This window comes from Chiloscyllium punctatum, chromosome 39, assembly GCF_047496795.1.
Source record: "Chiloscyllium punctatum isolate Juve2018m chromosome 39, sChiPun1.3, whole genome shotgun sequence".
In the NCBI taxonomy this organism is placed as follows: domain Eukaryota; kingdom Metazoa; phylum Chordata; class Chondrichthyes; order Orectolobiformes; family Hemiscylliidae; genus Chiloscyllium; species Chiloscyllium punctatum.
Window position 1 is genome coordinate 7,731,114 of NC_092777.1, and position 27,413 is coordinate 7,758,526.

A 27,413-nucleotide genomic window follows, 5' to 3' on the forward strand; every position below is an offset into this window, starting at 1 on the left:
AAGATGGCACCTCTGACAGGAAAATACACCGAGTACAGCACAGGAGCATTACCTTTGATTTATGTGCCTAAATCTTGGAGTAAACCTTGAACCACAACTCTCTGGGTCAGAAGTGAGAGTTACCGACTGAGTGATATTTAACACTGGTGGACTGGGGTTGGAGGGCATTTGTGAAAGCAGAATAAAAAGATATATATGGAAGCAGTGGAACAATATCTGAAGAGAGCACTAAACATTTGTGAGGAGAGATTACACAGATTTCGTGGAGAGATGTGCAAGGTGGCACGCAGTAAAGAGTGAATGGGCGCAGTTACCTCTATTAATCTTGGTGTGTGGCGAAGATGCTGTATTATAACTGCCAGGATCTTTTGATTCAGAGCTAGTCGGATGTAATGCCTCCCCCGGCCTTGTGCTGTCAGCAGCTTTTTGCAGGCAATAGTTTTCTCCAAGGCTATTGATACCTGAATCAACCTGACAGAATAGAAAGAGTACACACATATATTAAGAATACAGCAACTACAGGCAAAGGCAGGTATGTGACTAAACTCAAATATCCAAAAATTGCTGTCCACGTTATGTTGCTCCACAGTAATGCTTTGCAGAAATAGTATGTTGCTACCTGCTTTAAGACTGAAATTCACTGAACAGCATAAAATTATTGAACTTGCTTTGCAGATATTAAACCAAACAGAACATAGAAACTTGGGGTTTATTAATTTAGTCTATCTACATGATAAATGAGAGGGTTGTGGGCCAAGTGCTGGCAAATGGGATCAGATTAATTTAAGATATCTAGTCAGTATGGATGAGTTGCACCAAAGGGTCTGTTTCCATGCTGTACAGCTCTATGATCCTATAGCTTGTCAGTCTCTTTAGCAAAATTAATTATTACACAAACACTGTCTCTTTGGAGATTTTCAAATTGTAAATGCAGTTTTTTTTAAAAATAAGACTTTGCCTTTCTTCTCTCTTTCAATCTAATCTTTCTCCATTTTTTGCTGTTGCTTTATAATCCTTCAATCTGATTGATTAAAGAGATATATAGGTTACTTGCTTTTTTCACTTCAGTCTTATTGTTCTGTTTCCTAGCTCGGACTTTTAAAAATGTGTTTAAGGGAGAATCTAATATGCAGCAGATAACATTCAATGCCCTGCCACAGCCAGTTATGGCCCAATAACAACAGAAGTAATGAATTGGCTGTAATAATACTGTAACATGCTGAGGTCATAACAAATGGGAGTCGTTTACTTATTTTCTGCAGGCATGGCTAATCAAAATCACAGACAGTCAATTCACCAATCTTCCATTAAAATGTACAACCAAAGCAGCATTACCACTCTTTTAAGTTTGTAACTGGTGTGACTAATATCACTTACAAGCAGCTCATGTCCTATTTGGCCATTCTCTGCTCCTTTCCAACTTTATTCAAGGCTGTAACCACGCGGCTTATGTTATTGGATGATCTGACAAACCATGAGCTACATCCAACATTCCTCACCACGTTCCTGAGTGCAACATGTAGTAGCACAAAATGTACTGCGCAAGCTTGTATTCCATGTGAACTAATGCATATGTACCAGAAAGGGTAATGGAAGGAGATTCAAAAACAGCTGCAAAAGGGAATTGGATAAAGGGGAAAGAGTATGCGAAAGAGATTAATTGGACTCTTCCTAAGAACTGGCAGAGACATAATAGGCTGAATGGTCTCTTGCTGTACAGTAAAACTCCATGAAAATAAACCATGTATTACCCGCTACAGGGATCCAGCTGTGGAAGTTGCTCCAACCAGTGCCAGTAGTCTCTCCTTCTCAGGCCTAGGACTGGCTCTGTAACAAGACCACAGCACCATCAGAAACAGAAGTTGAATTTACTCTTTTTTTTTTCTCTCTCTCCCTCTCCTTTACTTCAGCTCCACCTTACATAATATTTAACTGTTCCAGAACTACAGTTCCTATCCTAGTCATCTATGTCTTATACCCTACATTGGTTACCTGTCCCTTGGTATATTTAGTTCAAAATCTTCCTCATCATCTTCAATTCACTCCACGACCTCATTCCAACCAATCTCTGCAACCTCTTTGAGAGAAATGAGAAACACACAGTCAAACAGTAAGAAAAAAACATACATGTATAGTTCTAGTTAAAAGAGATACAGTAACAGAGAATATCTGAGTGCAATGTTCCCTCTAATATTTATTTGTGTGCCCAGCCCTTATACTTTTTATCATGGAAGTGCACACAAGTGATAACCTAAAGGATTAACTTGCTTGCAGCCTGCATGATGAATTAAATGTTGTGAAGGCACACAACTCAGAGGGAACATTGTTTGATTGTGTGATAGAGAATAGGAAAGAAGAGAAAGATAGAGACGGGAGAGGGGGGTGGCTTGGGGAGTGAGGAAGAGAGAAAGAGAGAGAGAGCGAGCACAAGCAACTGAGAAAGAGAGCAAGAGACCAAGGTTGAGAGAGAAAGAAGAAGAAAGACAGAGCACACGACAGTCAGTTAACACACCTTCCTCTCACATATTCCCAGTTGTTGGTCCTTCCCAATGGCCTTCCTCCTGGGCCCCACCTATTAGGTTCCACCCTGCCCAAGTGAGGTCCAATGTAGTCTGCTCAAAACCTGACCTAGAACATGCTTTTAAAATGGTAATAATGCTTATGCTGACTGTCCATGTTAACTAGGTCTTGACTGGATGCTGTCATGTATGGTATTTACATCTGAAAGGAATAACTGATATCACAACATAAGTTCCACTCATCAAGAGAAAAAGCTAACCTGTGCTTCACTGACTCTTCTCAGTTTTAAAACAACATAGTTGAAAGTAATTTGTACTTACTCTGGAGTTGAGCCTGATGTCTCACAGGACCATTTATCTCAGTTTAATATAATTAGTTATTAAGTACTGTGTAATAAACCTACTGACTGTTCATTAAGATTGAACCTATCTTCTGTCTAAGGTGCCATATGGTCATCCTTCCCCACATGGTATCAGTAGCACTGACAAAAATCAAAAAGTAGGATGGATGGATAGAAACTACTGAAGACATTCTTGAGGGTTCTGGCAGAAACCAACATATGCAGGTCTATATACTGACTGAGCATGCTGACTGCACACTGATGATGTGTTAACTCTAAAATGACACTATATGCTGCAAGCTAACTGTGCATGCTGACACTGTACATACTGACTGCTTCAGAGGTACGTGCTCACTAGACAAACTGACTGTAGGCAGGTAAGAGTGACAGCAGCTTTACTGAAGCTGGGAACTTGGAGGAAACAACCTAAGGCAGGAACATGCCCTCTGATCCTGCCATTCTCCTATTGCACACCTTTCCCACAGTAAAACATGTTTCTGCAGCCATTTCATTCATCGCTTCCTGATGTAAAAGGATTCAATTCTTCTGGACCATTGCAGACATTTTAATTTTACCAAGCCTAGCATTTCTGCATCCTCTCCACCTACTGCCAACACATTATCAGCTCCGCAGTCCCGAGCATACATTTTAACAAGTTGGGATTTCCCTATTTCCTATATGTTGCTACTCCCTGTGACTTTCTACCTACTGGTACAGAGACAGGCGATACTTATGCCTTATGCTGATTGAATCTAGAGCCCAGCTCTGCAGTACTATTAGATCTGAGGATTATCTTGAAATACTCTCAAACCCAAGAATGGTCACGTAAACAAATATCGCACTCCACCCCTGCACTCTGTACTACCAAACTAGAGAACTAACCCATGCTCCAGAAACTCAAAAGCCCTTGTTAATCCTGTCATATCTGACAATTGTCCAAGCTCATTACTCCTGAACACTAAAGGCCTATTCCTCACCTCTGACATGCTAACTCCTAGCTTGCCGTGTGCATCTCAGACCTCAGAAAAGGTTAAATTTGCTTAGAGGTAAAATATTTGCACAAAACACAAAAGCCACTCATTCACCACTTTCATGGCCACATGGACTGAGGTGCAGAAACTGGAGTCCAACATAGCAGTTAAAAAAACACAATAGCATGTAATAAAATGGGTCTTCAACATTTGTTTACCTACACAGTGACAATTAGTGTACTTCATTAATGAAGTGTCTTTAGAAGCAATTTGGGATGGTCCAAAAATGGCATACATCATAAATATGAATATTTTCATTAAATTAGAATAAGCCCCATACAGAGGTATTCCACTAATAGCTTTCTCTTGAACTGATGGGTGCCTTCAACACACTTGGATTTTACTCTTGGTTCTTCATCCTCTAGTGCTGACTGCCACTAGGGTCCAGTTCCAAAGGCTTGAAAAGTCTCAGACAGCACAACCCAGGAAGGCTTCATTGTGGCATTCAACTGCAGAAGAACCATGACATAGCCCAATCCAATTCATATCCACTGACCACATGGGTGCACTACTTTGACTACTGCAAAGCAATTGGGAACAGAAATTTGGGGTAAACACTTCTCATAAGGTGGCAGAGGATGGATGGGGGTTGGGGTCTGGGATGATGAGGGATGGGAGGATGCTGCAATTATAGCAGTTTACAACCATGAAATGAGCTAATCCAGCAGATTTGTGATCACCACAGGATCTCCTGATTGTCGGTTGGAGGTGGTGCACTTTGCGGGGACATCAAACAGTGACTGACCTCTCAGCTGAATACACAATGTCATGGCACTACTCAAAAAGAAGAAGGAGTTGTCACTACTGTGTTGGCTTATACGTCCTCAACCATGTCACTAAAAAATCATCATTTTGCTACTTAGCATACTGCAGTTTGTGGGAGCTTGCTATGTGGCTGTCAAGTTTCATTAAATCAACAACCATGATTACATTTTAATAATATTTCGTTTGATGCAAATAATTTTGGGTCATCTTAAGGTTATGAAAGTCACTACAAAAGTGAAAGCATCTTTTTTTTTTACATTATTTAACTAACCCATTGAGAACATTAAAAGACAAATCTGGTGAAGAAATGAAGCATTCTGAAATGCAAAATGCAATGTCAGAGTTTGTTGACTGTTACTCACGCCTGATTCCCTTCCGTAGGATAATCTCCAGAATATCACACAAGGAGGTGAGATGAATGTTACGATCTGTGATGGGATCCTTGTCTGCTTGGAGGCTCAGGATACATGCTGTTAAATGAACAGAATGATTCCTATTATATTGGCAGAGATGGTTACAGGGGACAATAAAATCAACCTCGGCCTGAGGGCAAAATGCACCAGTGGTGGAGTGTGGCTGCCAGTCAGAGATGAGTTAGGGAATTACTGTATCTCTGAGGGAGCTGGCTATAAACTGGAACACCTATCTGAAACTCTACTATCCCCTGCTAACTTGCACCATCACCCCTATGTCTATTGGGATACTTTGTCCACTGACACAGCAATGCTCAATTTTAAAATGTTCAACCTTGTTTCCAAATCCCTGTATGGACTCGCCTGACTTTGGAACATCCTCCTCGAAATTTTTAGGATTGGTGATCCACCAATTCTGGCCTCTTGTACACCTCAATCTCCATTCCTTCACCGTAGGCTGTGAATTTTAGATTTTTCATTAATTTATACGCAGATAATTAATATATTGAGAATTCAGTTCTGACCCCATAAATAAAGAGACTGAAATTCCAGTTGCTAGTTAATATATAAATAAATGCTTCCAACAGTGCGTATAATTGTGTCTAGTTTATCCTTCATCAACTAGCTTTCTGGAATATAGCATGGTGTTGGAGGAAACTGCCTCAAGATGTTGATCGGAAAATAAAAACAAACAATTACAGATAGAAGACTATACTCTCACTGGCCATTGTGAAAAATGACAAAGCATTATAAACTGTTGGGGTATGAATATGCTCCAATGTGTTTTAAGTATGAAGCATATGACTAGAAGAAGAATGAAATGAATAAGTGGTCATGGGTAAGCTCCCTCCAAAAAAGAAACAAGGTATGGTTTTGTTACTTCCTGCAAGAAATAAAATCAATAGTGAAGAACTTTGTCGGATGAAGGCTGTTAGCAGTATAATAAAGAAGGTTCAGACTTTTCACCAGAGTTCCTGGATAACTTTCTTTCATGGGATGTGGGTGTGTTGCCCTAATTGATTTTTTTTGTTCATTAATGGGACGTAAATGTGGTTTACTTCTCAACCCTAGTTGTCTTTGGAGGTGGTGGTGGGCAGCTGTCTTCTTGACTGCAGCAGCCCATTTGGCCTAGGGACATCGACAATGCAGTGAGAAAAGGGATGCCAGGATTTTGATTGAGAAGTACCAAAGAGGATTGATGATGGCAGAGAAAGGTGGATGTGATATATATGGACTTCAGTAAGATGTTCAACAAGGTTCCTCATGATAGACTGGTTAGCAAGTTTAGATCACACAGAATACAGGGAGAACTAACTATTTGGATACATAACTAGCTCGAAAGTAGAAGACAGAGGGTGGTGGTGGAGGGTTGCTTTTCAGACTGGAGGCCAGTGACCAGTAGTGTGCTGCAAGCATTGGTCATTTATATAAATGATTTGAATATGAATGTAGCAGATATGGTTAGTAAGTTTGCAGATGACAAATTTTCAGTGTAGTGGGCAGCGAAGAGAGTTACCTCAGAGTACAATGGGATCTTGATCAGATGGGCCAATGGCTGAGGAGTGGCAGATGGAATTTAATTTAGATATATGTGAGGTGCTGCATTATGAAAAGGCAAATCAGGGCAGGACTTATACACTTAATGGAAAGGTCCTGGGGACTGTTGCTGAACAACGAGACCCTGGAGTGCAGGTTCATAGTTCCTTGAAAGTGGAAGTCGCAGTTGGATGGGATAGTGAAGAAAGTGTTTGGTATGCTTGCCTTTATTGGCAAGTGCATTGAGTATAGGAGTTGGGAGGTCATGTTGTGGCTGTACAGGACATTGGTTTGGCTACTTTGAGTATTGTGTGCAATTCTGGTCTCCTTCCTACAGGGAGAATGCTGTGAAACTTGAAAGGGTTCAGAAAAGATTTATGAGGATGTTGCCAGGGTTGGAGGGTTTGAGCTATAGAGGAAGACTGAACAAACTGGGGCTATTTTCCCTGAAGCGTTGGAGGCTGAGGGGTGACCATATAGAAGTTAAAATCACGTGGGACAGGGATAGAGTAAATAGACAAGGTCTTTTCCCCAGAGAGGGAGAGTCCAAAACTAGATGGCATAGGTTTAAGATGAGAGGGGAAAGATTTAAAAGGGACCTAAGGGGCAACGTTTTCACCCAGAGGGTGGTACATGTATAGAATGAGCTGCCAGAAGAAGTGGTGGAGGTTGGTACAATTGCAACATTTAAAAAACATCTGGATGGGTATATGAATAGGAAGGGTTGAGGGATATGGGCTAAATGCAGGAAAATTGGATATCTGGTCAACATGGTCGAGTTGCACCAAAAGGTCTGTTTTCATGATAATTATCTCTATAACTAAAGTAATGGTGAAAAAGTTTGAACTCTGGATGAGTGGTTTGGAGGGAAATCATAAAATTATACAGTCCAGAAGAAGCCTTCTGGCCCATCAAGTCTGTCATACTAAGAATATACTACCGCCTGCCCAAAATCCACAAACCTGACTGCCCCGGCCGACCCATTGTCTCAGCCTGCTCCTGCCCCACCGAACTCATCTCTGCATACCTCAACACGGTCCTCTCCCCCTTAGTCCAAGAACTCCCCACCTATGTTCGGGACACCACCCACGCCCTCCACCTCCTCCATGATTTTCGCTTCCCCGGTCCCCAATGCCTTATCTTCACCATGGACATCCAGTCCCTGTACACCTCCATCCCCCATCACGAAGGCCTCAAAGCCCTCCGCTTCTTCCTTTCCGGCCGTACCAACCAGTACCCTTCCACCGACACCCTCCTGCGACTGACTGAACTGGTCCTCACCCTGAACAACTTCTCTTTCCAATCCTCCCACTTCCTCCAAACCAAAAAAGTAGCCATGGGCAGCCACATGGGCCCCAGCTATGCCTGCCTCTTCGTAGGATACGTGGAACAGTCCAGCTTCCGCAGCTACACTGGCACCACCCCCCACCTTTTCCTCCGCTACATCGAAGACTGTATCGGCGCTGCCTCATGCTCCCACGAAGAGGTTGAACAGTTCATCCACTTTACCAACACCTTCCACCCCGACCTCAAATTCACCTGGACCGTCTCAGACCCCTCCCTCCCCTTCCTAGACCTTTCCATTTTTATCTCGGGCAACCGAATCAACACGGACATTTACTATAAACCGAATGACTCCCACAGCTACCTAGACTACATCTCCTCCCACCCTTCCCCCTGTAAAAATGCCATCCCATATTCCCAATTCCTTCGTCTCCGCCGCATCAGCTCCCAGGAGGACCAGTTCCAAAAATGGTACAACCCAGATGGCCTCCTTCTTCAAGGACCACAATTTCCCCCCAGACGTCGTCGACAATGCCCTCCACCGCATCTCTTCCACTTCCCGCTCCTCGGCTCTTGAGCCCCGCCCCTCCAATCGCCACCAGGACAGAACCCCACTGGTCCTCACCTACCACCCCACCAACCTCCATGTACAGCGTATCATCCGCCGTCATTTCCGACACCTCCAAACGGACCCCACCACCAGGGATAAATTTCCCTTCCCTCCCCATCAGCGTTCCGAAAAGACCACTCCCTCCGTGACTCCCTCGTCAGGTCCACACCCCCCACCAACCCAACCTCCACTCCCAGCACCTTCCCCTGCAACCGCAAGAAATGCAAAACTTGCGCCCACAGCTCCCTCCTTACTTCCCTCCAAGGCCCCAAGGGATACTTCTATATCCGCCACAAATTCACCTGCACCTCCACACACACCACCTATTGCATCCGCAGCACCCGATGTGGCCTCCTCTATAATGGGGAGACAGGCCGTCTACTTGGGAATGTTTCAGAGAACACCTCTGGGACACCCGGACCAACCAACCCAACCACCCCGTGGCTCAACACTTCAACTCCCCCTTCCACTCCACCAAGGACATGCAGGTCCTTGGACTCCTCCATCGCCAGACCACAGCAACACGACGGTTGGAGGAAGACCGCCTCATCTTCTGCCTAGGAACCCTCCAACCACAAGGGATGAACTCAGTTTCTCCAGTTTCCTCATTTCCCCTCCCCCCACCTTATCTCAGTCAAATCCCTCGAACTCAGCACCGCCTTCCTAACCTGCAATCTTCTTCCTGACCTCTCCGCCCCCACCCCACTCCGACCTATCACCCTCACCTTGACCTCCTTCCACCTATTGCATTTCCAACATCCCTCCCCGAAGTCCCTCCTCCCTACCCTTTATCTTAGCCTGCTGGACACACTTTCCTCATTCCTGAAGAAGGGCTTATGCCTGAAACGTCGATTCTCCTGTTCCTTGGATGCTGCCTGACCAGCTGCGCTTTTCCAGCAACTCATTTTCAGCTACTGTCTATAATGGCCCACTTTCCCATACTCCCACAATAGAACAAAAACAAAGAACAAAGAAAATTACAGCACAGGAACAGGCCCTTCGACCCTCCAAGCCTGTGTCAATCCAGATCCTCTATCTAAACCTGTCGCCTATTTATTCAGGATCTGTATGCCTCTAGTCCTGGCAATTCATGTATCTGTCCAGATTCATCTTAATTGGCACTATCGTGCCCGCCTCTACCGGCAACACATTACAAGAACCCACCACTCTCTGCATAAAGAACTTTCCACACATATCTCCCTTAAACTTTTCCCCCTCTCACTTTGAACTTGTGACCCCTGGTAATTGAGTCCTCTAATCTAGGACAAGGTTTCTTGCTATCCACCCTGCCTATACATCTCATGATTTTGTAGACCTCAAATCAGGTCCCCCCCCTCAACCTCCGTCTTTCTAATGAAAATAATCCTAATCTACTCAACCTCTCTCCATAGCTAGCATCCTCCATACCAGGCAACATCCCAGTGAACCTCCACTGCACCCTCTCAAAACATCCACATCCTTTTGGTAATGTGGCGACCAGAAATGTAGGCAGTATTCCAAATTAGGCCGAACCAAAGTCCTATACGAATGTAACATGACTGCCAAATCCTGTACTCAATACCCAGTCCAAATGAAGGAAAGCATGTCATGTGCCTTTTTGACCAGTGGATCCATAGCCTTGAAAGTTATAACACTTCAAGTGCTCATCCAAGTCTTTAAAAAGCACTATGAGTTTTCCTGCCTCAGGCAGTGCATTCCAAACCCCTATTACCCTCTGGGTGAAAAATGGTTTCCTCAAATGCCCTCTGAATCTCCTGCCTTTCACTTTAAAATTAAAGCCCTTTCTTACTGGAAGAAAGTGAGGACTGCAGATGCTGGAGATCAGAGCTGAAAATGTGTTGCTGGAAAAGCGCAGCAGGTCAGGCAGCATCCAAGGAGCAGGAGAATCGACGTTTCAGGCATGAGTCCTTCTTCAGGAAAGAAGGGCTCATGCCTGAAACGTCGATTCTCCTGCTCCTTTCTTACTGAACTTGCAAATGGCAGCGTTCCTGCAAACCCACTTCTCTGAAAAGTGCTTTACAGTGCATCTCACATATCCCTGTATATTTCATACTGCTGCTACCGAGCATCAGTGGTAGAGGGAATGAATGCTTATAGATTGGTACCAATCAAGCTCTATCCTGGATGTTTTCAAGCTTCTTGAGTGTTGTTGGAACTGCATCCATCCAGGCACGATGGGAGTATTTCATCACATTCCTGACTTGTGCCTCTCGGAAGTGGCCGGCACAGTGGTTAGCACTGCTGCCTCACAACGCCAGAGACCAGGGTTCAGTTCCCACCTCAGGCAACTGTCTGTGTGGAGATGTGTGGAGTCCAAAGATGTGCAGGTCAGGTGAATTGGCCACGCTAAATTGCCCGTAGTGTTAGGTGAAAGGGTAAATGTGGTAAACGTAGGGGAATGGGTATGGGTGGGTGCGCTTCAGCGGGTCGGTGTGGACTTGTTGGGCCGAAGGGCCTGTTCCCACACCGTAAGTAATCTAATCTAATCTTTAAAAAAAATCTAAAAGTCCAAAGAGGAGTTGTTCCCTTGAAGATTCATGGCCTTAGACTTGCTCTGGTTTCCAGCATTTACACGGCTAGTCCAGTTCTTGCTGGGTTATTTCAGAAGGCACTAAAGGGTTGACCACATTGTTGTGGGTTTGGAGTCACAATTAGACCAAATCAGCTGAGGATGAGAGATTTCCTTCCCGATATGATACTGATGAATCAGACGGTTGTTTAAAGCAACAATTGCTCAAGTTTTCAATTCCAGATTTATTATAGAATTCCTACAGTGTGAAAACAGGCTAATTGGCCCAACAAGTCCACACCGACTCTCTGAACAGTAACCCACCCAGATCCAATACCCTACCCTATTACTCTACATTTACACCTAACCTACACATCACTGAACACTATGGGATTAGTCACCTAATCTGCACATTTTTGGATTGTGGAAGGAAACTGCAGCGCCCAGAGGAAACCCACACAGATACATGGAGTACGTGCAAACTCCACACAGACAGTTGCCCGAGGCTGGAATTGAACCTGGGTCCCTGGCACTGTGTGGCAGCAGTGCTAACCACTGAGCCACCAGGCTGCCCTATTACTTGAACTTAAGTACTGTATTATCAATTCCCTTACTGCAATTTGAACCCATTGGTCACATAGTATTAAATAGGCTCCGAATTACTAACCCATTGACATTATCACTTCATCAACTTAACAGAGTACGGGGCCAGTTTAAAAGATGTGGAGGAGAGGGACAAGTTTAAAAGGCATAGAGAGCTGTGGCCTGTTTAAAAGGCATGGAAAATTGGAGCCAGTTTAAAAGGTGGAGAAAGCAAAAACCAAAAACCAGTTTATAAGGTGAGAAAAACAGGGCCCAATTTAAAAGGGTAGATTCCCAAGTTTGTGGACTGACCACATTCTGAAAAGAAAAATCTAAATTTGACTTTACAGGAAAGCATATAAATGGTTGGTTGGTTATTATCATGCTCCTTTACCTTTCAAAATTCAGATAACATATTGGTAATTGTAAGGTTTCTAGCAATCATAACATTAGTTACGATTAGTATGATTGATTAAATTATAATTTTTTTAAAAATTAACCATCACATAATAAAGATTGCAGGGCAGATGATGGGCTGCAACTGCAGAATATAGAAACTTCTGAACATTAGTGTAATGAAAGACAAACAAATCTGTATTAAACATAGGAGGTTTGAGGTGCTTGGCTATGACACAACTCAAGGCTGAACTGCAGACTCTATGGCACAATGAGCGTCAAAGTTATAGAACATAGAAAAGTACTGCACAGATGTTGGCCCACGATGTTGTGCCGAGGTTTAATCCTAATGTAAAAAAATAACAACTTAACCTACGCACCCCTCAACTCACTGGTCTCCATGTGCCTGTCCAGCAGTAGCTTAAATATCCCTAATGACTCGGCTTCCACCACAGCTGGCAACGCATTCCATGTATTCACAACTCTCTGCGTAAAGAATCTACTTCTGACGTCTCCTCTATACCTTTCCATTAATATCTTAAAACTATGACCCCTTGTACTTGTCAACCCTGCCCTGGGGAAAAATCTCTGGCTATTGACTATCTATTCCTCTCATTATCTTGTATACCTCAATCAGGTCTCCTCTCTTCCTCCTTCTCTCCAGAGAGAAAAGTCCAAACTTTTTAAACCTTTCTTCATAAGCCAAGCCCTTCAGTCCAGGCAGCATCCTGGTAAACCTTCTTTGCACCCTCTCCAAAGTCTCTATCTTTCTCATAGAAGGGCAAGAAGAACTGGACAAAATATTCCAAGTATGGTCTCATCAGGGACTTGTACAGCTGTAGCAAAACTCACGGCTCTTAAACTCGATCCCCCTGTTAATGAAAGCCAAAACACCATAGGCTTTCTTAACAACCCTATCCATTGGGTGGCAACTTTGAGGGATCTGTGTACTTGCACACCCAAATCCTCTGTTCCTCCACACTATCAAGAATCCTGTCTTTAATCCTGTATTCAGCATTCGAGTTCGACCTTCCAAAATGCATCACTTTGCATTTATCCAGGTTGAACTCTATCTGCCATTTCTCAGCCCAGCTCTGCATCCTGTCTATGTTGCATTGCAGCCTGCAGTAGCCCTCTATACTATCGACAACACCTCCAACCTTTGTGTCATCTGCAAATTTACTAATCCACCCTCGTCCTCCTCATCCAAGTCATTTATAAAAACTACAAAGAGCAGAGGCCCAAGAACAGAGCCCTGCAGGACCCCACTCAACACTGACCTCTAGGCAGAATACTTTCCATCTACAACCACTCTGCCTTCTGTAAGCCAACCAATTCTGAATCAAGGTAGCCAAACCTCCCTGTATCCCATACTTCCTGACTTTATGAAAGGCACTTTATCAAACGCTTTGCTGAAAACTTTAATTCAGGAGGCAGTCATACCCCTTTGATGAGCAGAATCTTTTTAAAATGTCAATAGTTGGGGTCAGGAGTTTACCTGACAGTCAAACTGATGTAGAGGAATGAGCATTGAGTGATGGAGGAACCTCAGCCATGACACTGTCTAATACCTCCAAGGTGTTGGTTACTTGTATGGGTGAAAAAGATTGCAAGATGGAGGAGTGGATAGACCAAGGCACCATGATGTAGGATGCCATTCATGGGGTGAGTAAAAGGGAATGTGTAGTGATAGGAGAAAGTAGAGTCAGGGATAAACAAACGTCTTACTCAGTCACGACTAGGTGTCGCCAAGCTTGTTTTGCCTGCCTGGTGCAGGGTTAAGGACATCTCCTCACAACTGGATAGGAACTTGAAGTGGGATAACAAGCAGCCATGAATCACATGGGAACCAACAGAGGAAGAACCAAGAATGATGATCTGCTAACAAAATGTTAGGATTTGGAGTCCAAATTAAGATGCAGAACATCAAGTAACTCGGGTGTTACTTGAGCCATACACCAATCGAAATTGGAAAAAACAGAATTGAATACATGGCATAAAGAGTGATGTGTAAAGAAAGGGTTTTGATTCATGATGCAATAACATGCGAGGGAAAGTAATCTATTCTATTCTATTAAGATGGATTCCATCTTAAATCAGGCTATAAGTGTCCTGGCCAATTCATATAAGGTTGGACTTCAAACTAATAGGTGAAGGGATGGAGCAGGGTTCAGGTGGAGAGAGATTCAGGAATCTAAATAAGAAGGTTGAGGCACTGAAACAGTGTACAGCGGTGGACAAGGTTAAACAGAATAGGATCCACAGCACAGAGAATGTAACTAAAAACCATACATCACCTTTTAGAAGTATAACTAAGGTACACAGTCATTGCAATGATTAGAAAATTTTAAAAGATAAACTAAAGATTCTTTACTTAAATGGATAAAGCATCTGTAATAAGACAGATTAACTAATAGCACAAATAGAGGTAAACTATTCAAATCTATTTGGCATTACAGACATGTTCATGAAGTGATCAATGCTGGAATATAAATCAAGGATACATAATATTTTGGAAAGACAGACAGAATGGAAAAAGGAAGAGTAGTAGTGTGGATAGTAAAGGATGACAAAATGATATCAGTGAGAAAGGATCTGGTCTCAGAAAATCATTTATTAAACTCCCGTGGGTAGTAAAGAAGGAGAGCTGGTGGGAGTAGATTATAGGTCCCTAATAGTAGTAATGTTGATCCACCCCTGGTTTACTCAGGAATGTAGTATTAGATTTAAAGATGAAGCTTAGAATATTGCAAAGAATGATAGGTATGAAGGCTGACAGTAATTTAGAAACCAGCAAAGGTCTATGAAGGAAAAATAAAATGAGATTGAGCTAGGCAGAAATATGAAACTGATAAGATTTTTATAAGTATAATTAAGAAACTAATATCAGAGAAAACTTAGGAGACGGAGATCTGACAAGAATTCTAAAAGTGGCAGAAATAGTACAGAAAGTGAGGACTGCAGATGCTGGAGATCAGAGTCAACAAGTGTGGTGTTGGAAAAGCACAGCGGGTCAGGTAGCATCTGAGGAGCAGGAGAATCAACATTTCGGGCATAAGCCCTTCATCAGGAATAGTAGAGATACCAGCTATGATTTCACAAAATTTCTCAGGGTCAAGAACAGATTGGAAATTACTAAATATTAGACTGCTTTTCAAGATAGGAGAAAAAACAGTGAGCTACAGGCCAATTAACCCAACACCACTGTCAGGAAAATTGCAAAATCTGTTATTAAGGAAACCTGAACAATGCACTTAGAATATCAAAACATGGTTAGAACAAATCAACATGGCTTTACTCGGAGGAAATCCTGTTTAACACATTGTTTCTTTGACAGACTGCTTTCCCTGGTCGGAGAATCTAAAACACAAATGGCAAGTTTTGAGCTGAGGGACTGATCATTTAGGATCTACATAAGGATAAAGCAGTTCACGCAAAAGGTTGTAAGTCTGTGAATTTCTCTATCCCAGAGGGTTAAGAATGTTCCATCATGAATATGTTAATGGCTGAGAGAAACAGATTTTTGATTTTCAGAGAATCAAGGGAAATGTAGAGTGGGCAGAAAAGTGGAGTTGAAGCCTAAGATCAGCCACCATTATATTAATGGTGCAGCTGGCTCAACTAGCTGAATTGTCAACTCCTGTTCCTATTTCTTGTATTCCTCTATTATAGTATCTCCTTAAGAAAATCAGAATGTAGACAAAAATTAATGGCATCAGGAGATAAAAATCAGAGGGGAAAAAAGGCAAGTTGTCTTGTTAATTACATAGTCAATTTGCTCATCTGATTTGGCAAGTTAAAAATTCTGCTAAAGTACCACCATATCAACTGTAAGCCTTCTATTGGCACATGACTTTAGTCAGATACTATTGCTATCAATCTGAAAGGTATGAGATAATGGAAAGAAACCTGTCAATGATCATAACATGCACTAGCAGAAATAAGCTATTTGGCTCATTGAATGGTAGAGAATACTCAATGAGACCATGGCTAATCTGATCATCCTCAAATTCACTATCCTGCCTTTTCCCCATAACCCTCGATTCCTGTGCTGATTAAAATCTGTCTACATCAGCCTGATTATACCTAATGACCCAGCCTCTGAGGTAAAGAATTCAAAGGAGAAATTCCTCCTAATCTGTTTTAAACAGACGGACAGACAAACTCCTACTTCTCCCACAAGGGAAGCAACTTGACAATATCTACCCCTAAGAATCTTATAAGTTTCAATAAGATCTCTCATTCTTCTAAACTCAAAAAGGGACCAAAACTATTCACAGTATTACAGATGTTGTCTGACTAGTGCCTTGCATATTTCTAACAAATCTTTCCACATTTAAAATCCATTTCTGTTGAAATAAGTCAACATTCCATTTGCCTTCACTATTACCCGCTGAACTTGAATATGGAGGGCCAGGAGCAGGCACGTGGGACTAGTTTAGTTTAGTTTAGTTTGAGATTATGTTTGGAAACAGACCGAAGTGCACTCACTGGTAATTCCTTCACCAGCCTAGGATGCAGCTAATTGGATCTTGGGTCTCACTGGCCTTTAGCCCCATTAATTTCCCTAGTACTACTTCTCTTGTGATAGTTATTACATTTTTGCATCTCCACTTCTGCCCCTTGATTATTTAGTATCTTCAGAATGTTGTTTGTGTCTTCTACTGCAGAGACTGATGCAAAGTACTATTTAACTCCTCTGCCATTTCCTACCGCCTACTCCTTATTTCCCCAGCTTCATTTCCTAAGGGACCTGTGTTCACTTTGGCTTCTCCTTCCTTCCTTATATTTTTAAGGAAGCTCTAACTATCCTTATTTATAGTACTCGTTAGTTCACCTGCAAAATTTATTTCTCCCTCTTTTATTTTTGGTCATCTTTTCTTAGTTTTTAAAATTTTCCCAAGCATCTGGCTTACCACTAATATCATCATATTGTATGTTTGTTTGTTGTTTTCAATTTGATCACTTTCTTAACTTCCTCAGTTAACCACAGTCAGTTTATTCTCTTAGTGCAATCCTTTTTCCTCGCGGAGATATTTCTTTCTTGTGTGTTGTGAACTATTTTCTAAAAATCTGCTTTTGCAAAGGGTTGTTTTTTTTGGACTGCAGGCCTGTGACCATTGCTGGTGCTGGGTCACCTTTGTTTGTCATTTATATATACTATTTAGATAGAATATAGAAAGCATCTTTAGCAAGTTTATGGATGACACCAAAATTGGTGGCATAGTGGACACTGAAGAAGGTTATTTAAGATTACAAAGAAATCTTGATCAATTGGGCAGAGGACTGGCCAATGGATAAATGTCAGACACCACATTTTGGTAAAAAATAAAAGCCAGAACTTACATTGGGCCTTGGGTAGTGTTGTGGAACAGAGAAAACAGAGGAACATAATTCTATGAAACTTGCATTACATATAAACAGGGTGGTTAAGAAGGCATTCATCACGTTTGCCTTCATTACTCAGACCTTTGAGTATAGAATGTTACGTTGAGGTTGCAGAAGACTATGGTGAGGCCTCTTCCAGAGTGCTGTGTCCAGTTCTGGCTGTCCTGTTACAGGAAAGAAATTAAGGCACACAGTGTTCAGAACAAGTTTACCAGGAAGGTTTGTGCTTTAAGTAGAGGCTGGAACTTTCTTCACTGTAGTAGGAGGCCAAGGGGTGACCTTATAGAGGTGTATAAGATCATGATGTGTACAGATAGCGTGAATGACAGTTGTCTTTTCTCTATTGCAAGGGATTTCAAGACTAGGGAGCATATTTTTAAGGAGTAGGATTAAAGATGACATGGAAATACAAAGAGTGGTTTGTGCGAGGAATGAAGTTCCAGAGGAAGTGATGGATGTGGGTCCAGTTACAATGTTTAAAAGACATTTGGATAAATACATAAAGGGATGAAGGGATGTGGGCTAAGCACAGGCAGGTGGGACTAGTTTAGTTTGGGATTCTGGTCGGCATGGACTAGTTGGACTGAAGACCTGTGACCAGTAGTGTTCCTCAGGGATCAGTCCATTCATGCTGTATGACTAAAATCCCAACTTACTGTACTTGCTGTACGATAGACTTCCTGCTCTAGAAAGTACTATAAATTTCCAACAAAGTTTGGGAGAAGATTTGTAGCTCAGGTGCTCGTTGTTGTGGTTCTGTTCGCCGAGCTGGGAATTTGTGTGGCCAGTATATTGGGTCCAGGTTGATGTGTTTGTTGATTGAATCTGTGGATGAGTGCCATGCCTCTAGGAATTCCCTGGCTGTTCTGTTTGGCTTGCCCTGTAATAGTAGTGTTGTCCCAGTCGAATTCATGTTGCTTGTCTACTGCGTGTGACACGACCAGCTATCCTTAGGAGCCACGCACACTGCAGCGGACAACTGGAACTGACAACCGGAAGGGGCAGAGACAAGCCACTATTAATGCCGGAAGAAACATCAAGGAAGCGCTTCACAGGAGGTTCAAGGACTGAGGATGTCACCTAGACAGGGGACAAAACGTTTGCATCACAAATTCCCAGCTCGGTGGACAGAACCACAATAAATTTCCATTGTTAGCACTTTTTGTAAATATTTTCTAATCAACCTGTTCAGAGATGTTATTACATGTCTCTGGAGTAGGTGGGATGTGATCTTGCACCTCCTGGTCCAGAATTATTTACATTTAGGGAGGTGGGCTTCAATTACAGTTAAGATTCTGCAAAGAAAAAAAGTGGAAGGCTTTGAAACATTGTATACAACTAGCTGAGACTGAAGTTAATTCATGTGATTTAGCATTTTATAAATTCGTGAAAGGTAATGGAAAGACAAAGGCAATAAATAGGTCATGATTGTTTAAAAAAAATTAGCATGGCAAACAGTTTGGATTTATGCCTTATGATTAATTGAAATTGCTTAAAATCTCAGATGCTGAGATAAGGAAACAAGGCAGTTGCTTATGGTATTTTGTCACGAAGGTCCTGAGGAACATAATACTGTAGATCAATGAATGGATAGTGGCATAAGAACATAAGACATAGGAGTAGAAGTAAGGCCATTTGAGCAATGATAATGCATATGACTAAAGAGATCATAACCACTGGCCATCTGTCATACATATTCCAACAATTAAGGGATGCAATAAATGTGGGACATTTATTTCAATTTTGATTGAATTTTGACAGCTGTACTACCAATTTTCTTTTCCATTGTATTACCATTTTGATGCTTCAAAATTGCCAAGGGCTCAGAACTATGACGTTAAATGAGGAAGAGGCCTGGAAGATGGTAGAGGAAGCTTAGAGATCAAAGAGAGCCAGAAACTGGCAGGAGAGAAATAAACCCAAGAAAATGAAAGGGGCCTGTTTCAGCAAGAGGGAGTGGGCATTGTCTATTTGGGCTGCAGAGTTTTAATGTAAAAACAGCCTATTGCTCCAGCGAGCTTTTCATAAAAGGAATCAGGCTTCAAAGAGGAGCTAATTAATTCATGCTTGCTATTCAAAAAGGGAGAAGTCAAAAGTTAATCAGATCACCATGGTAGCCTTTGCTTGGAGCTTGTGACCCAAACCGTTGGATTGAGAGCTAGCGGGATTCATGACTCAGTTTGGCAATCACTGTTGTACAGGACAACGGCCAAGAAAGGAGCTCATGGATTGGCAGGAGGTGAAAGAGTTGAGAAAGGCGGCACAATCCATGAAGTGGGCCCACTGTTTTCTGAAATAAGTTACTATCATATACTAGGCAAAGGTCCTCCTATTGAGCAAGAGAGGGTGCTCTCTCAGGACTCATCCCAACAAACAGAAGAATGCAGACAGAGGCTGTAGCTGGAATAGATTAGATAAGTGAAACAGAAATAGAAACTGAATTCCCCTCATGAAGTTTTGCCAGCTACCAACTGATAAATTTGAGGATAAACTAAATGTAAAAGACAAAACAAAATGAATTGTCGAAGAGAGTTTATTCTGAAATAACCAACTTTGTTACAAAAAAGGTAGTTTCAGACAGAAAAAGTACTTCCACCTGGGACTTTTAAGATAAAGCAAGGCTCGTTAGGGATTTTGAAAAGTATCAGGCAATAAAGATACTGGTGTGAACTTCAGAGTGGAAAAGTAATCATGAAAATTTTTTTTTGGATACATTAGTCAAGACAGTGTAGATCAATTGACATGAAAGATGCTTTCCTGCAGAGTCACTTTTCAGGGAGAAACATTTCTAAAACTGTTGCATTTCTAGCACCACCGAAGAAAGAAATAAAACAAACACATCCATTATTTATTCTTTCACGGAATGTCAGCATGTCTGGCTAGACCAGTATTAGGTGCCCATTTCTAGTTGCCCTCATGAGCCATCTCCTTGAACCACTACAGTCAGTCAATGTGGTATAGACACACACACACTATTCTGTTAGGGAGGGAGCTCCAGTGACAATAAAGGAATGGCTATACAGTTGCAAGTAAGGAAGGTGTGTGACTTGGCAGTGAACTTGCAGGCAATGGTGCTCCTGTGTATCTGCTGCCTTTGTCCTGCCAAGTGGTAGTGCTCAATTTAAAATTACATTGACATGTTTTACTGGTAGAATAAAAGTAGAACGTATAAGATGATGAGAAGGGGAAACATTTAAAAGGGGACCTAAGGGGCAACTTGTTCAGAGGGTGATGTGCGTATAGAATGAGCTGCCAGAGAAAGTGGTGGAGGCTGGTACAATTACAGCATTTAAAAGGCATCTGGATGGGTATATGAATAGGAAGGGTTTGGAGGGATGTGGGCCAAGTAGTGCAAATGGGACTAGATTAGATTAGGATATCTGGCCGGCATGGATGACTTGCACTGAAGGGTCTGCTTCTGTGCTGTACATCTCTATGACTCTGCTTTTGTAATATATATTGACCTCTCAGTACTACTGAAATTAAAACAGAATTTAAAATTGGGAGTTTCCTTTGAGGGGCTTTTAAATATATTGATTTGGGTACAAGTAAATCTGCAGTAACTTGAAATCAACAATCTTATTAGGAGAATATTTCCATCCTAGATAACTATACCAAATTCCCACAGGAAGATGGTTTTATATTTAAAGAGACAGAGCATTGTGAAGTTTTATAGTCAGTTGAACTGGATCGTCATTCAAACTGGATTTCACATATTGAAGTTGACTACCATGATGAATTACTTGTGATCAATAAAAGAGGTTTTAAGGGCAATTAAAATATTTTAAAAATAAAATCTTGCAACGTGCTTACTGACGTTTAAGTCACTTAGTCAATCCAAACAACATGAAAACATTAAAAGTGTCAATCCTTCTAATATATTAATACAGCTAGTTTCATATTTTTATCTTTCAGTGGAAAGGTTATCCACTAAATTTGAAAATCATATGCAGGTGAAACACTGGTTAGAGTGGTATCAGCAGATCTCAGATTCCATCAAAAATGGAAAGTGACATTGGTGAAAAGAGAATGACGGCCCTCGTCATCAAAGCCTTATTCAAACAAGTGTGGTAATAAGGAGTCACAGCAAAACTAGAATCAATGTGAATCAGGAGGCAAATTTTCTGCTGCTTTGAGTTATACTTTGCACATCAAAAGATTGTTGTGGTGGCTAGGTGTCAGTCATCTCAACTCTTGGTCATCTCTGCACGAGTTCCTCAGAATATCAGAGGTTCAAACATCTTCAGCTGCTTCTTCATTGACCCTTCCCTCCATAAGATCAGAAGTGGGGATGTTCACCAATGATTGCACAATGTTCAGCACCATTTGCAATTCTTCATATACTAAAGCAATCCATGTTCAAATGCAACAAGATTTGAACAGTATCAAGCTTGAGCTGACAAGTGGCAATTAACATTTGTGCCGGACAATAACTCTCTCATCATCACCCCTTGAAATTCAATGGCGTTACCATCACTCTATTCCTCACTATCAACATCCGTGGGGTTACCACTGACCAGAAACTCAACTAGACTCATCACAAACAGTGATTACTAGTTAGGAATACTGCAGCAAATAATTCACCTCCTTGACTCCCCAAAGCCCGGCACAAGTCAGGAATGCAGTGAAATAACCCCCACTTGCCTGGATAGCTGCAGCTTCAACACCACAAGAAGCCCGACACCATCCAGGAGAATGAGCCCACTTGATTGGCACCACATTCACAAGCATCCACTCTCTCCACTTCTGATGCTCAGTAGCACCAGTGTGTACTGCAGAAGATGCACTACAGAAATTCACCAAAAATCCTTAGACAGCCACAATCACTACCATCTAGAAGGACAAGGGCAGATGTGTGTACACTACCACCTGCAAGTTCCCCTCAAAACCACTCAGCATCCTGAACTGGAAATGTATCATCAGTCCTTCACTGTCGCTGGGTCAAAACCTGGAATTCCCTCTCCAGGTGCATTGTGAGTCAACCCACAGCAATCAGGTTCAAGGAAGCAGCTCCCTAGGGCAACTAGAGATGGACAATAAAATGCTGGCCAGCCAATAAAGTCCATAACCCACAAGTGAACTTGCATAGAATGTCTGTTTTTTTTCCCCAATGGATGTACAGAAACTAGTAATTGGTGTAATAACTCTCTAGGAAATAAAATCTCATGAAAGCATAAGTGAATATATTTTCACAGTATTGTAACAAATACAAGAGAAAAAGGGCACCCTCAAAAAGCAAAATGTTGATGAAACACCCACTCTTCTGTCAAAAATCCCAATTGCTTCCAAGCATTCTTCCACCGTAGGTATTGCTGGTGAATTTTGGATCATGCCCAGAAGCAGATTAGCATCAATTTGCTTTCCATTTGAAAATCAAAGATACACTAGAATGTGCTTGCTACAATGTGCATGCTATGATACTTCACAAATGAATGGTAACTAAATCATTTTGGCAACCAAAACTGTGAATGAACATTTATTTCCATTAGATGAATTAGTTCAGGAAGGTGTGAAAGTCAATCCATGAGTAGCTCAATTCTTCAAAGTGACAGAGTTGAGAGTTGTAACTTCACCAGATGGGACAGATTCTGACTTTCACAGATAAAAATTCTCAGACAAATTCCTTAACCTAAAACTGCCTTCTAGTCAGCTCCCAAAGAAATTTTATCCCAATGTTTGCTGAAAGGGCAAAGGTTTTATTAACTATTTTCAGATATACAAGGAGATATTTATGAAGACAATTCTAAGGTTGTGAGCTTGACCAGCTTAAGACATGGACACCAATGGTGGAGCAATGGAAAGTACAGATGCACAAAATGCTGAATGAATGCAGAGTTCTCAGAGGGTTGTGCAGCTGGGACCAATTAGAGATAGCAAGGGGAAAGACTATGAAGGGATTTGAATGTCAGTTAAGAGACTTGAAAGCACGATGGCTCAGTGGTTAGCACTCAGTACCAGTGACCCGGGTTTGATTCCAGCCTCAGGTGACTGTCTGTGCGGAGTTTCCACATTCTCCCAGTGTATGCATGGGTTTCCTCCATGTGCTAGAGTTTCCTCCCACAGTCCAAATATCTGCAGGTTAGGTAGACTGGCCATGCTAAATTGCCCCATAATGTCCAGGGATGTACAGGCTAGGTGGACTGGCCCTGGGAAATGCATGGTGACAAGCATAGCGCAGGCTTCAGTTTCAACCCATTGGTCCAAGTGGCCTGTTTCCACACTGTAGGGATTCTATGGCAGTGTGGCCAGATCTGAATCAGTGGTGATGGGAGAACAAGACTTAGTGCAGATTGCACATTTCAGACCCTGATGAGCAAATATTGACCCTGCTAGAGGCAGTTACAAAGGAGAACTTAGGGATCCATCTCTTACCACAAGGAGAATGTGGTTTGATACCAAACTCCAGAGAATGAACACAAAAGCAAAACAAAATAGAACTGATGACAAGGCAACACCTTCCTGTACGTATGTCGCCAAACCTGCTATGTATTTCCAGTATTTCTGGTTTTTAATTTTGGTGAATCAACAATAAGACAGACTGATCCTGATTGGTTGCTGGATTAGTGGTGCTGGAAGAGCACAGCAGTTCAGGCAGCATCCGAGGAGCAGTAAAAAAAACCAACGTTTCGGGCAAAAAAGCCCTTCATCAGGAATAAAGGCAGACAGCCTGAAGGGTGGAGAGAAGCTAGAGGAGAGTGGGGGTGGGGAGAAAGTAGCATAGAGTACAATAGGTGAGTGGGGAAGGGGATGAAGGTGATAGGTTGGGGGTGGGGAAAAGAGAAGGGAGGGCGGAGTGGATAGGTGGAAAAGAAGATAGGCAGGTAGGTCAAGTCATGGGGAACAGTGCTGAGCTGGAAGTTTAGAATTAGGGTGAGGTGGGGGAAGGGGAAAATGAGGAAGCTGTTGAAGTCCACCATTGATGCCCTGGGGTTGAAGCGTTCCGAGGCAGAAGATGAAGTGTTCTTCCTCCAGGCATCTGGTGGTGAGGGAGCGGCGGTGAAGGAGGCCCAGGACCTCCATGTCCTCGGCAGAGTGGGAGGGAGAGTTGAAATGTTGGGCCACAGGGCGGTGTGGTTGATTGGTGCAGGTGTCTCGGAGACGCCCAGCCTCCCCAATGTAGAGGAGACCACATCGGGAGCAACGGATACAATAAAGGATATTAGTGGATGTGCAGGTAAAACTTTGATGAATGTGGAAGGCTCCTTTAGGGCCTTGGATGGAGGGGAGGGAGGAGGTGTGGGCGCAGGTTTTGCAGTTCCTGTGGTGGCAGGGGAAGGTGCCAGAATGGGAGAGTGGGTTGTAGGGGGGGCGTGGACCTGACCAGGTAGTCATGGAGGGAACTGTCTTTGCGGAAGGCGGAAAGGGGTGGGGAGGGAAATATATCCCTGGTGATGGGGTCCGTTTGGAAATGCTGGAAATGTCGGCGGATGATTTGGTTTATGCGAAGGTTGGTAGGGTGGAAGGTGAGCACCAGAGGTGTGCTGTCCTTGTTATGGTTGGAGGAGTGGGGTCTGAGGGCAGAGGTGCAGGATGTGGACGAGATGCGTTGGAGAGCATCTTTAAGCACGGGGGAAGGGAAATTGCGGTCTCTAAAGGAGGAGGCCATCTGGTGTGTTTTGTGGTGGAACTGGTCCTCCTGGGAGGAGATATGCCAGAGGCAGAGAAATTGGGAATATGGGATGGCATTTTTGCAGGAGGTAGGGTGGGAAGAGGTGTAATCCAGGTAGCTGTGGGAGTCTGTGGGTTTGTAAAAAATGTCAGCGTCAAGTTGGTTGTCATTAATGGAGATGGAGAGGTCCAGGAAGGGGAGGGAGGTTCAGATGGTCCAGGTAAATTTAAGGTCACGGTGGAATGTGTTGGTGAAGTTGATGAATTGCTCAACCTCCTCACAGGAACACGAGGTGGTGCCAATGCAGCGGAGGAAGAGGTGGGGAATGGTGCCAGTGTAATTACGGAAGATCGACTGTTCTACGTAGCCAACAAAGAGACAGGCATAACTGGGGCCTACATGTGTGCCCATGGCTATCTCTTTGGTCTGGAGGAAGTGGAAGGATTCGAATGAGAAATTAAGGGCGAGGACCAGTTTGACCAAACGAAATGAGTGTGTCGATGGAAGGGTACCGTTGGGGGACGTCAGGAGAGGAAAAAAAAACAGAGGGCTTGGAGACCCTGGTCATGGTGGATGGAGGTATAGAGGGATTAGATATCCATAGTGAAGATGAGGCGTTGGGGGCCAGGGAAATGGAAGTCTTGGAGGAGGTGGAGGGTGTGGGTGGTGTCTCAAACATATGTGGGGAGTTCCTGGACTAGGGGGGGGATAGGACAGTGTCGAGGTAGGTAGAGAGGAGTTCCGTGGGGCAGGAACATGCTGAGACAATGGGTCAGCCAGAGTGGTCAGGCTTGTGGATCTTGGGAAGGTGGTAGAACCGGGCAGCGCGGGGTTCCTGGACTATGAGGTTGGAAGCTGTGGGTGGGAGATCTCCTAAGGTGATGAGGTGCTGTATAGTCTGGGAGATGATGGTTTGGTGATGGGGGGGTTGGAGGTCATGGTCAAGGGGGTGGTAGAAGAGGTGCCCTCGAGTTGGCATTTGGCTTCAGCGGTGTAGAGGTCAATGTGCCAGACTACCAGTGCACCCCCTTTATCTGCTGGCTTGATGGTGAGGTTGGGATTGGAGGGCTGCACGTTGAGAGAGTGAGGGGTTGGAGTTTGGGGGGGTAGACAGGTTGAGGCGGTTAATGTCCCGGCAGCAGTTAGAAATGAAGAGGTTGAGGGCACGTAATGGGCCAGCACGGGATGTCCAGGTGGATGCAGTGTGTTGGAGGTGGGCGAAGGGGTCCTCGGAAGGTGGGCGGGAGTCCCGATTGTGAAAGTAAGCTCGGACGCGGAGGCGACGGAAGAATTGTTCGACATCACGACGTGTATTAAATTCATTAATGCGTGGATGGAGGGGAATGAAGGTGAGTCCTTTGCTGAGGACTGATCGTTTGTCCTGAGGGGAAGGTCTGGAGGGATGGTGAAAACTCGGCAGGGCTGGGAGTGGGGGCAGAGCCAGTAACTGGAGTGGGTGTGATGGTGGGGGGAATGGGGTGGAGTCATGAGCAGGGGTGGTGTCCCCCTCAGGGTTCTGGAATGGTGACAGGAGGATCTGTTGGGGGGGAACATGTCAGCAGAATGCAGGTGAGTGGCGTTGGTGGGGGCGGAAGTGGTGGCAGACACGGCAGTAGGGATGGTGGAAGTCACTGAGCGTGTGACAGTGATGATGTGAGGGGTGGAAATGATGTCACGTGTGATGCAGGAGGAATTGTGAGGGGGTGGAAGTGGTTGTGGGAGTGGGAGTGGCCATGATGGGGCAGAAGTGACATTAATCAGCATGGGGGTGACAGCTGCACCAGCCACATGGCTAATGGCGTCTGAGCAGTTCCAGAGGCCGGGGGACTCTTCTGGAATGCTTGAGGAGTGCTGGTTATGGAGGTGGGTAGATAAAAGTTTTTTGTACTTAGTTTTTGATGTTCTGATTTGTTTCAACTTTGAGACTGCTAAATAAGAAGGGAAAATAAATCAAACTCAAGGATGACTTTATTTCAGTCGAAATGCGTTCTCAGTGACTAAGGTGTCCATTATGTCTCTGTCACAGGTGGAGCAGTTGGTGGTTGGGGAAAGTGGGAGAATGAGATGTCTGGATTGCCATGCACACCTTTGGTTGTTGATGCACGACTTTAGCTCAGATGAGATTCTAGGTATACAGATGTTTTGCCTCCACTTTAGGCAGTCTTGTGCCAGAGTTTCCCAGGTGTCAATGCAAATATTGTACATTTTCAAGGAAGTTTTGAGATTGCCCTGAAAGTATTACTTCCTTTCTCCTTCTGGAGGACCACTTCCCTTATCAAAGCTCCAAGTAAAGCACTTGTCTTGGAGTTTTGCCAGACACAAATGATATGGAATAGCTAACAGCAAGTGTTAGCTTGGATGCGAAAGATGTTGGCCTGAGCCAAATGACATTGGTATGCCTTTAGCAGAATTTTGCAGAGGAAGTCTCCA

General features: G+C 43.3%; 1 protein-coding gene across 1 annotated transcript in view; it reads right to left on the reverse strand.

The window, feature by feature from the left end:
• LOC140463793 (uncharacterized) overlaps window positions 1-27,413 on the reverse strand; it is a 70,849-nt gene that overhangs the window by 38,012 nt on the left and 5,424 nt on the right. The window contains exons 2-4 of the mRNA XM_072558117.1: window positions 5,019-5,126; window positions 1,752-1,827; window positions 315-471 (exon numbers count right to left, since the gene is read on the reverse strand). Of these exons, the coding sequence (XP_072414218.1) occupies window positions 315-471; window positions 1,752-1,827; window positions 5,019-5,126 (341 nt within the window). The remainder of the gene's footprint in view (window positions 1-314; window positions 472-1,751; window positions 1,828-5,018; window positions 5,127-27,413) is intronic.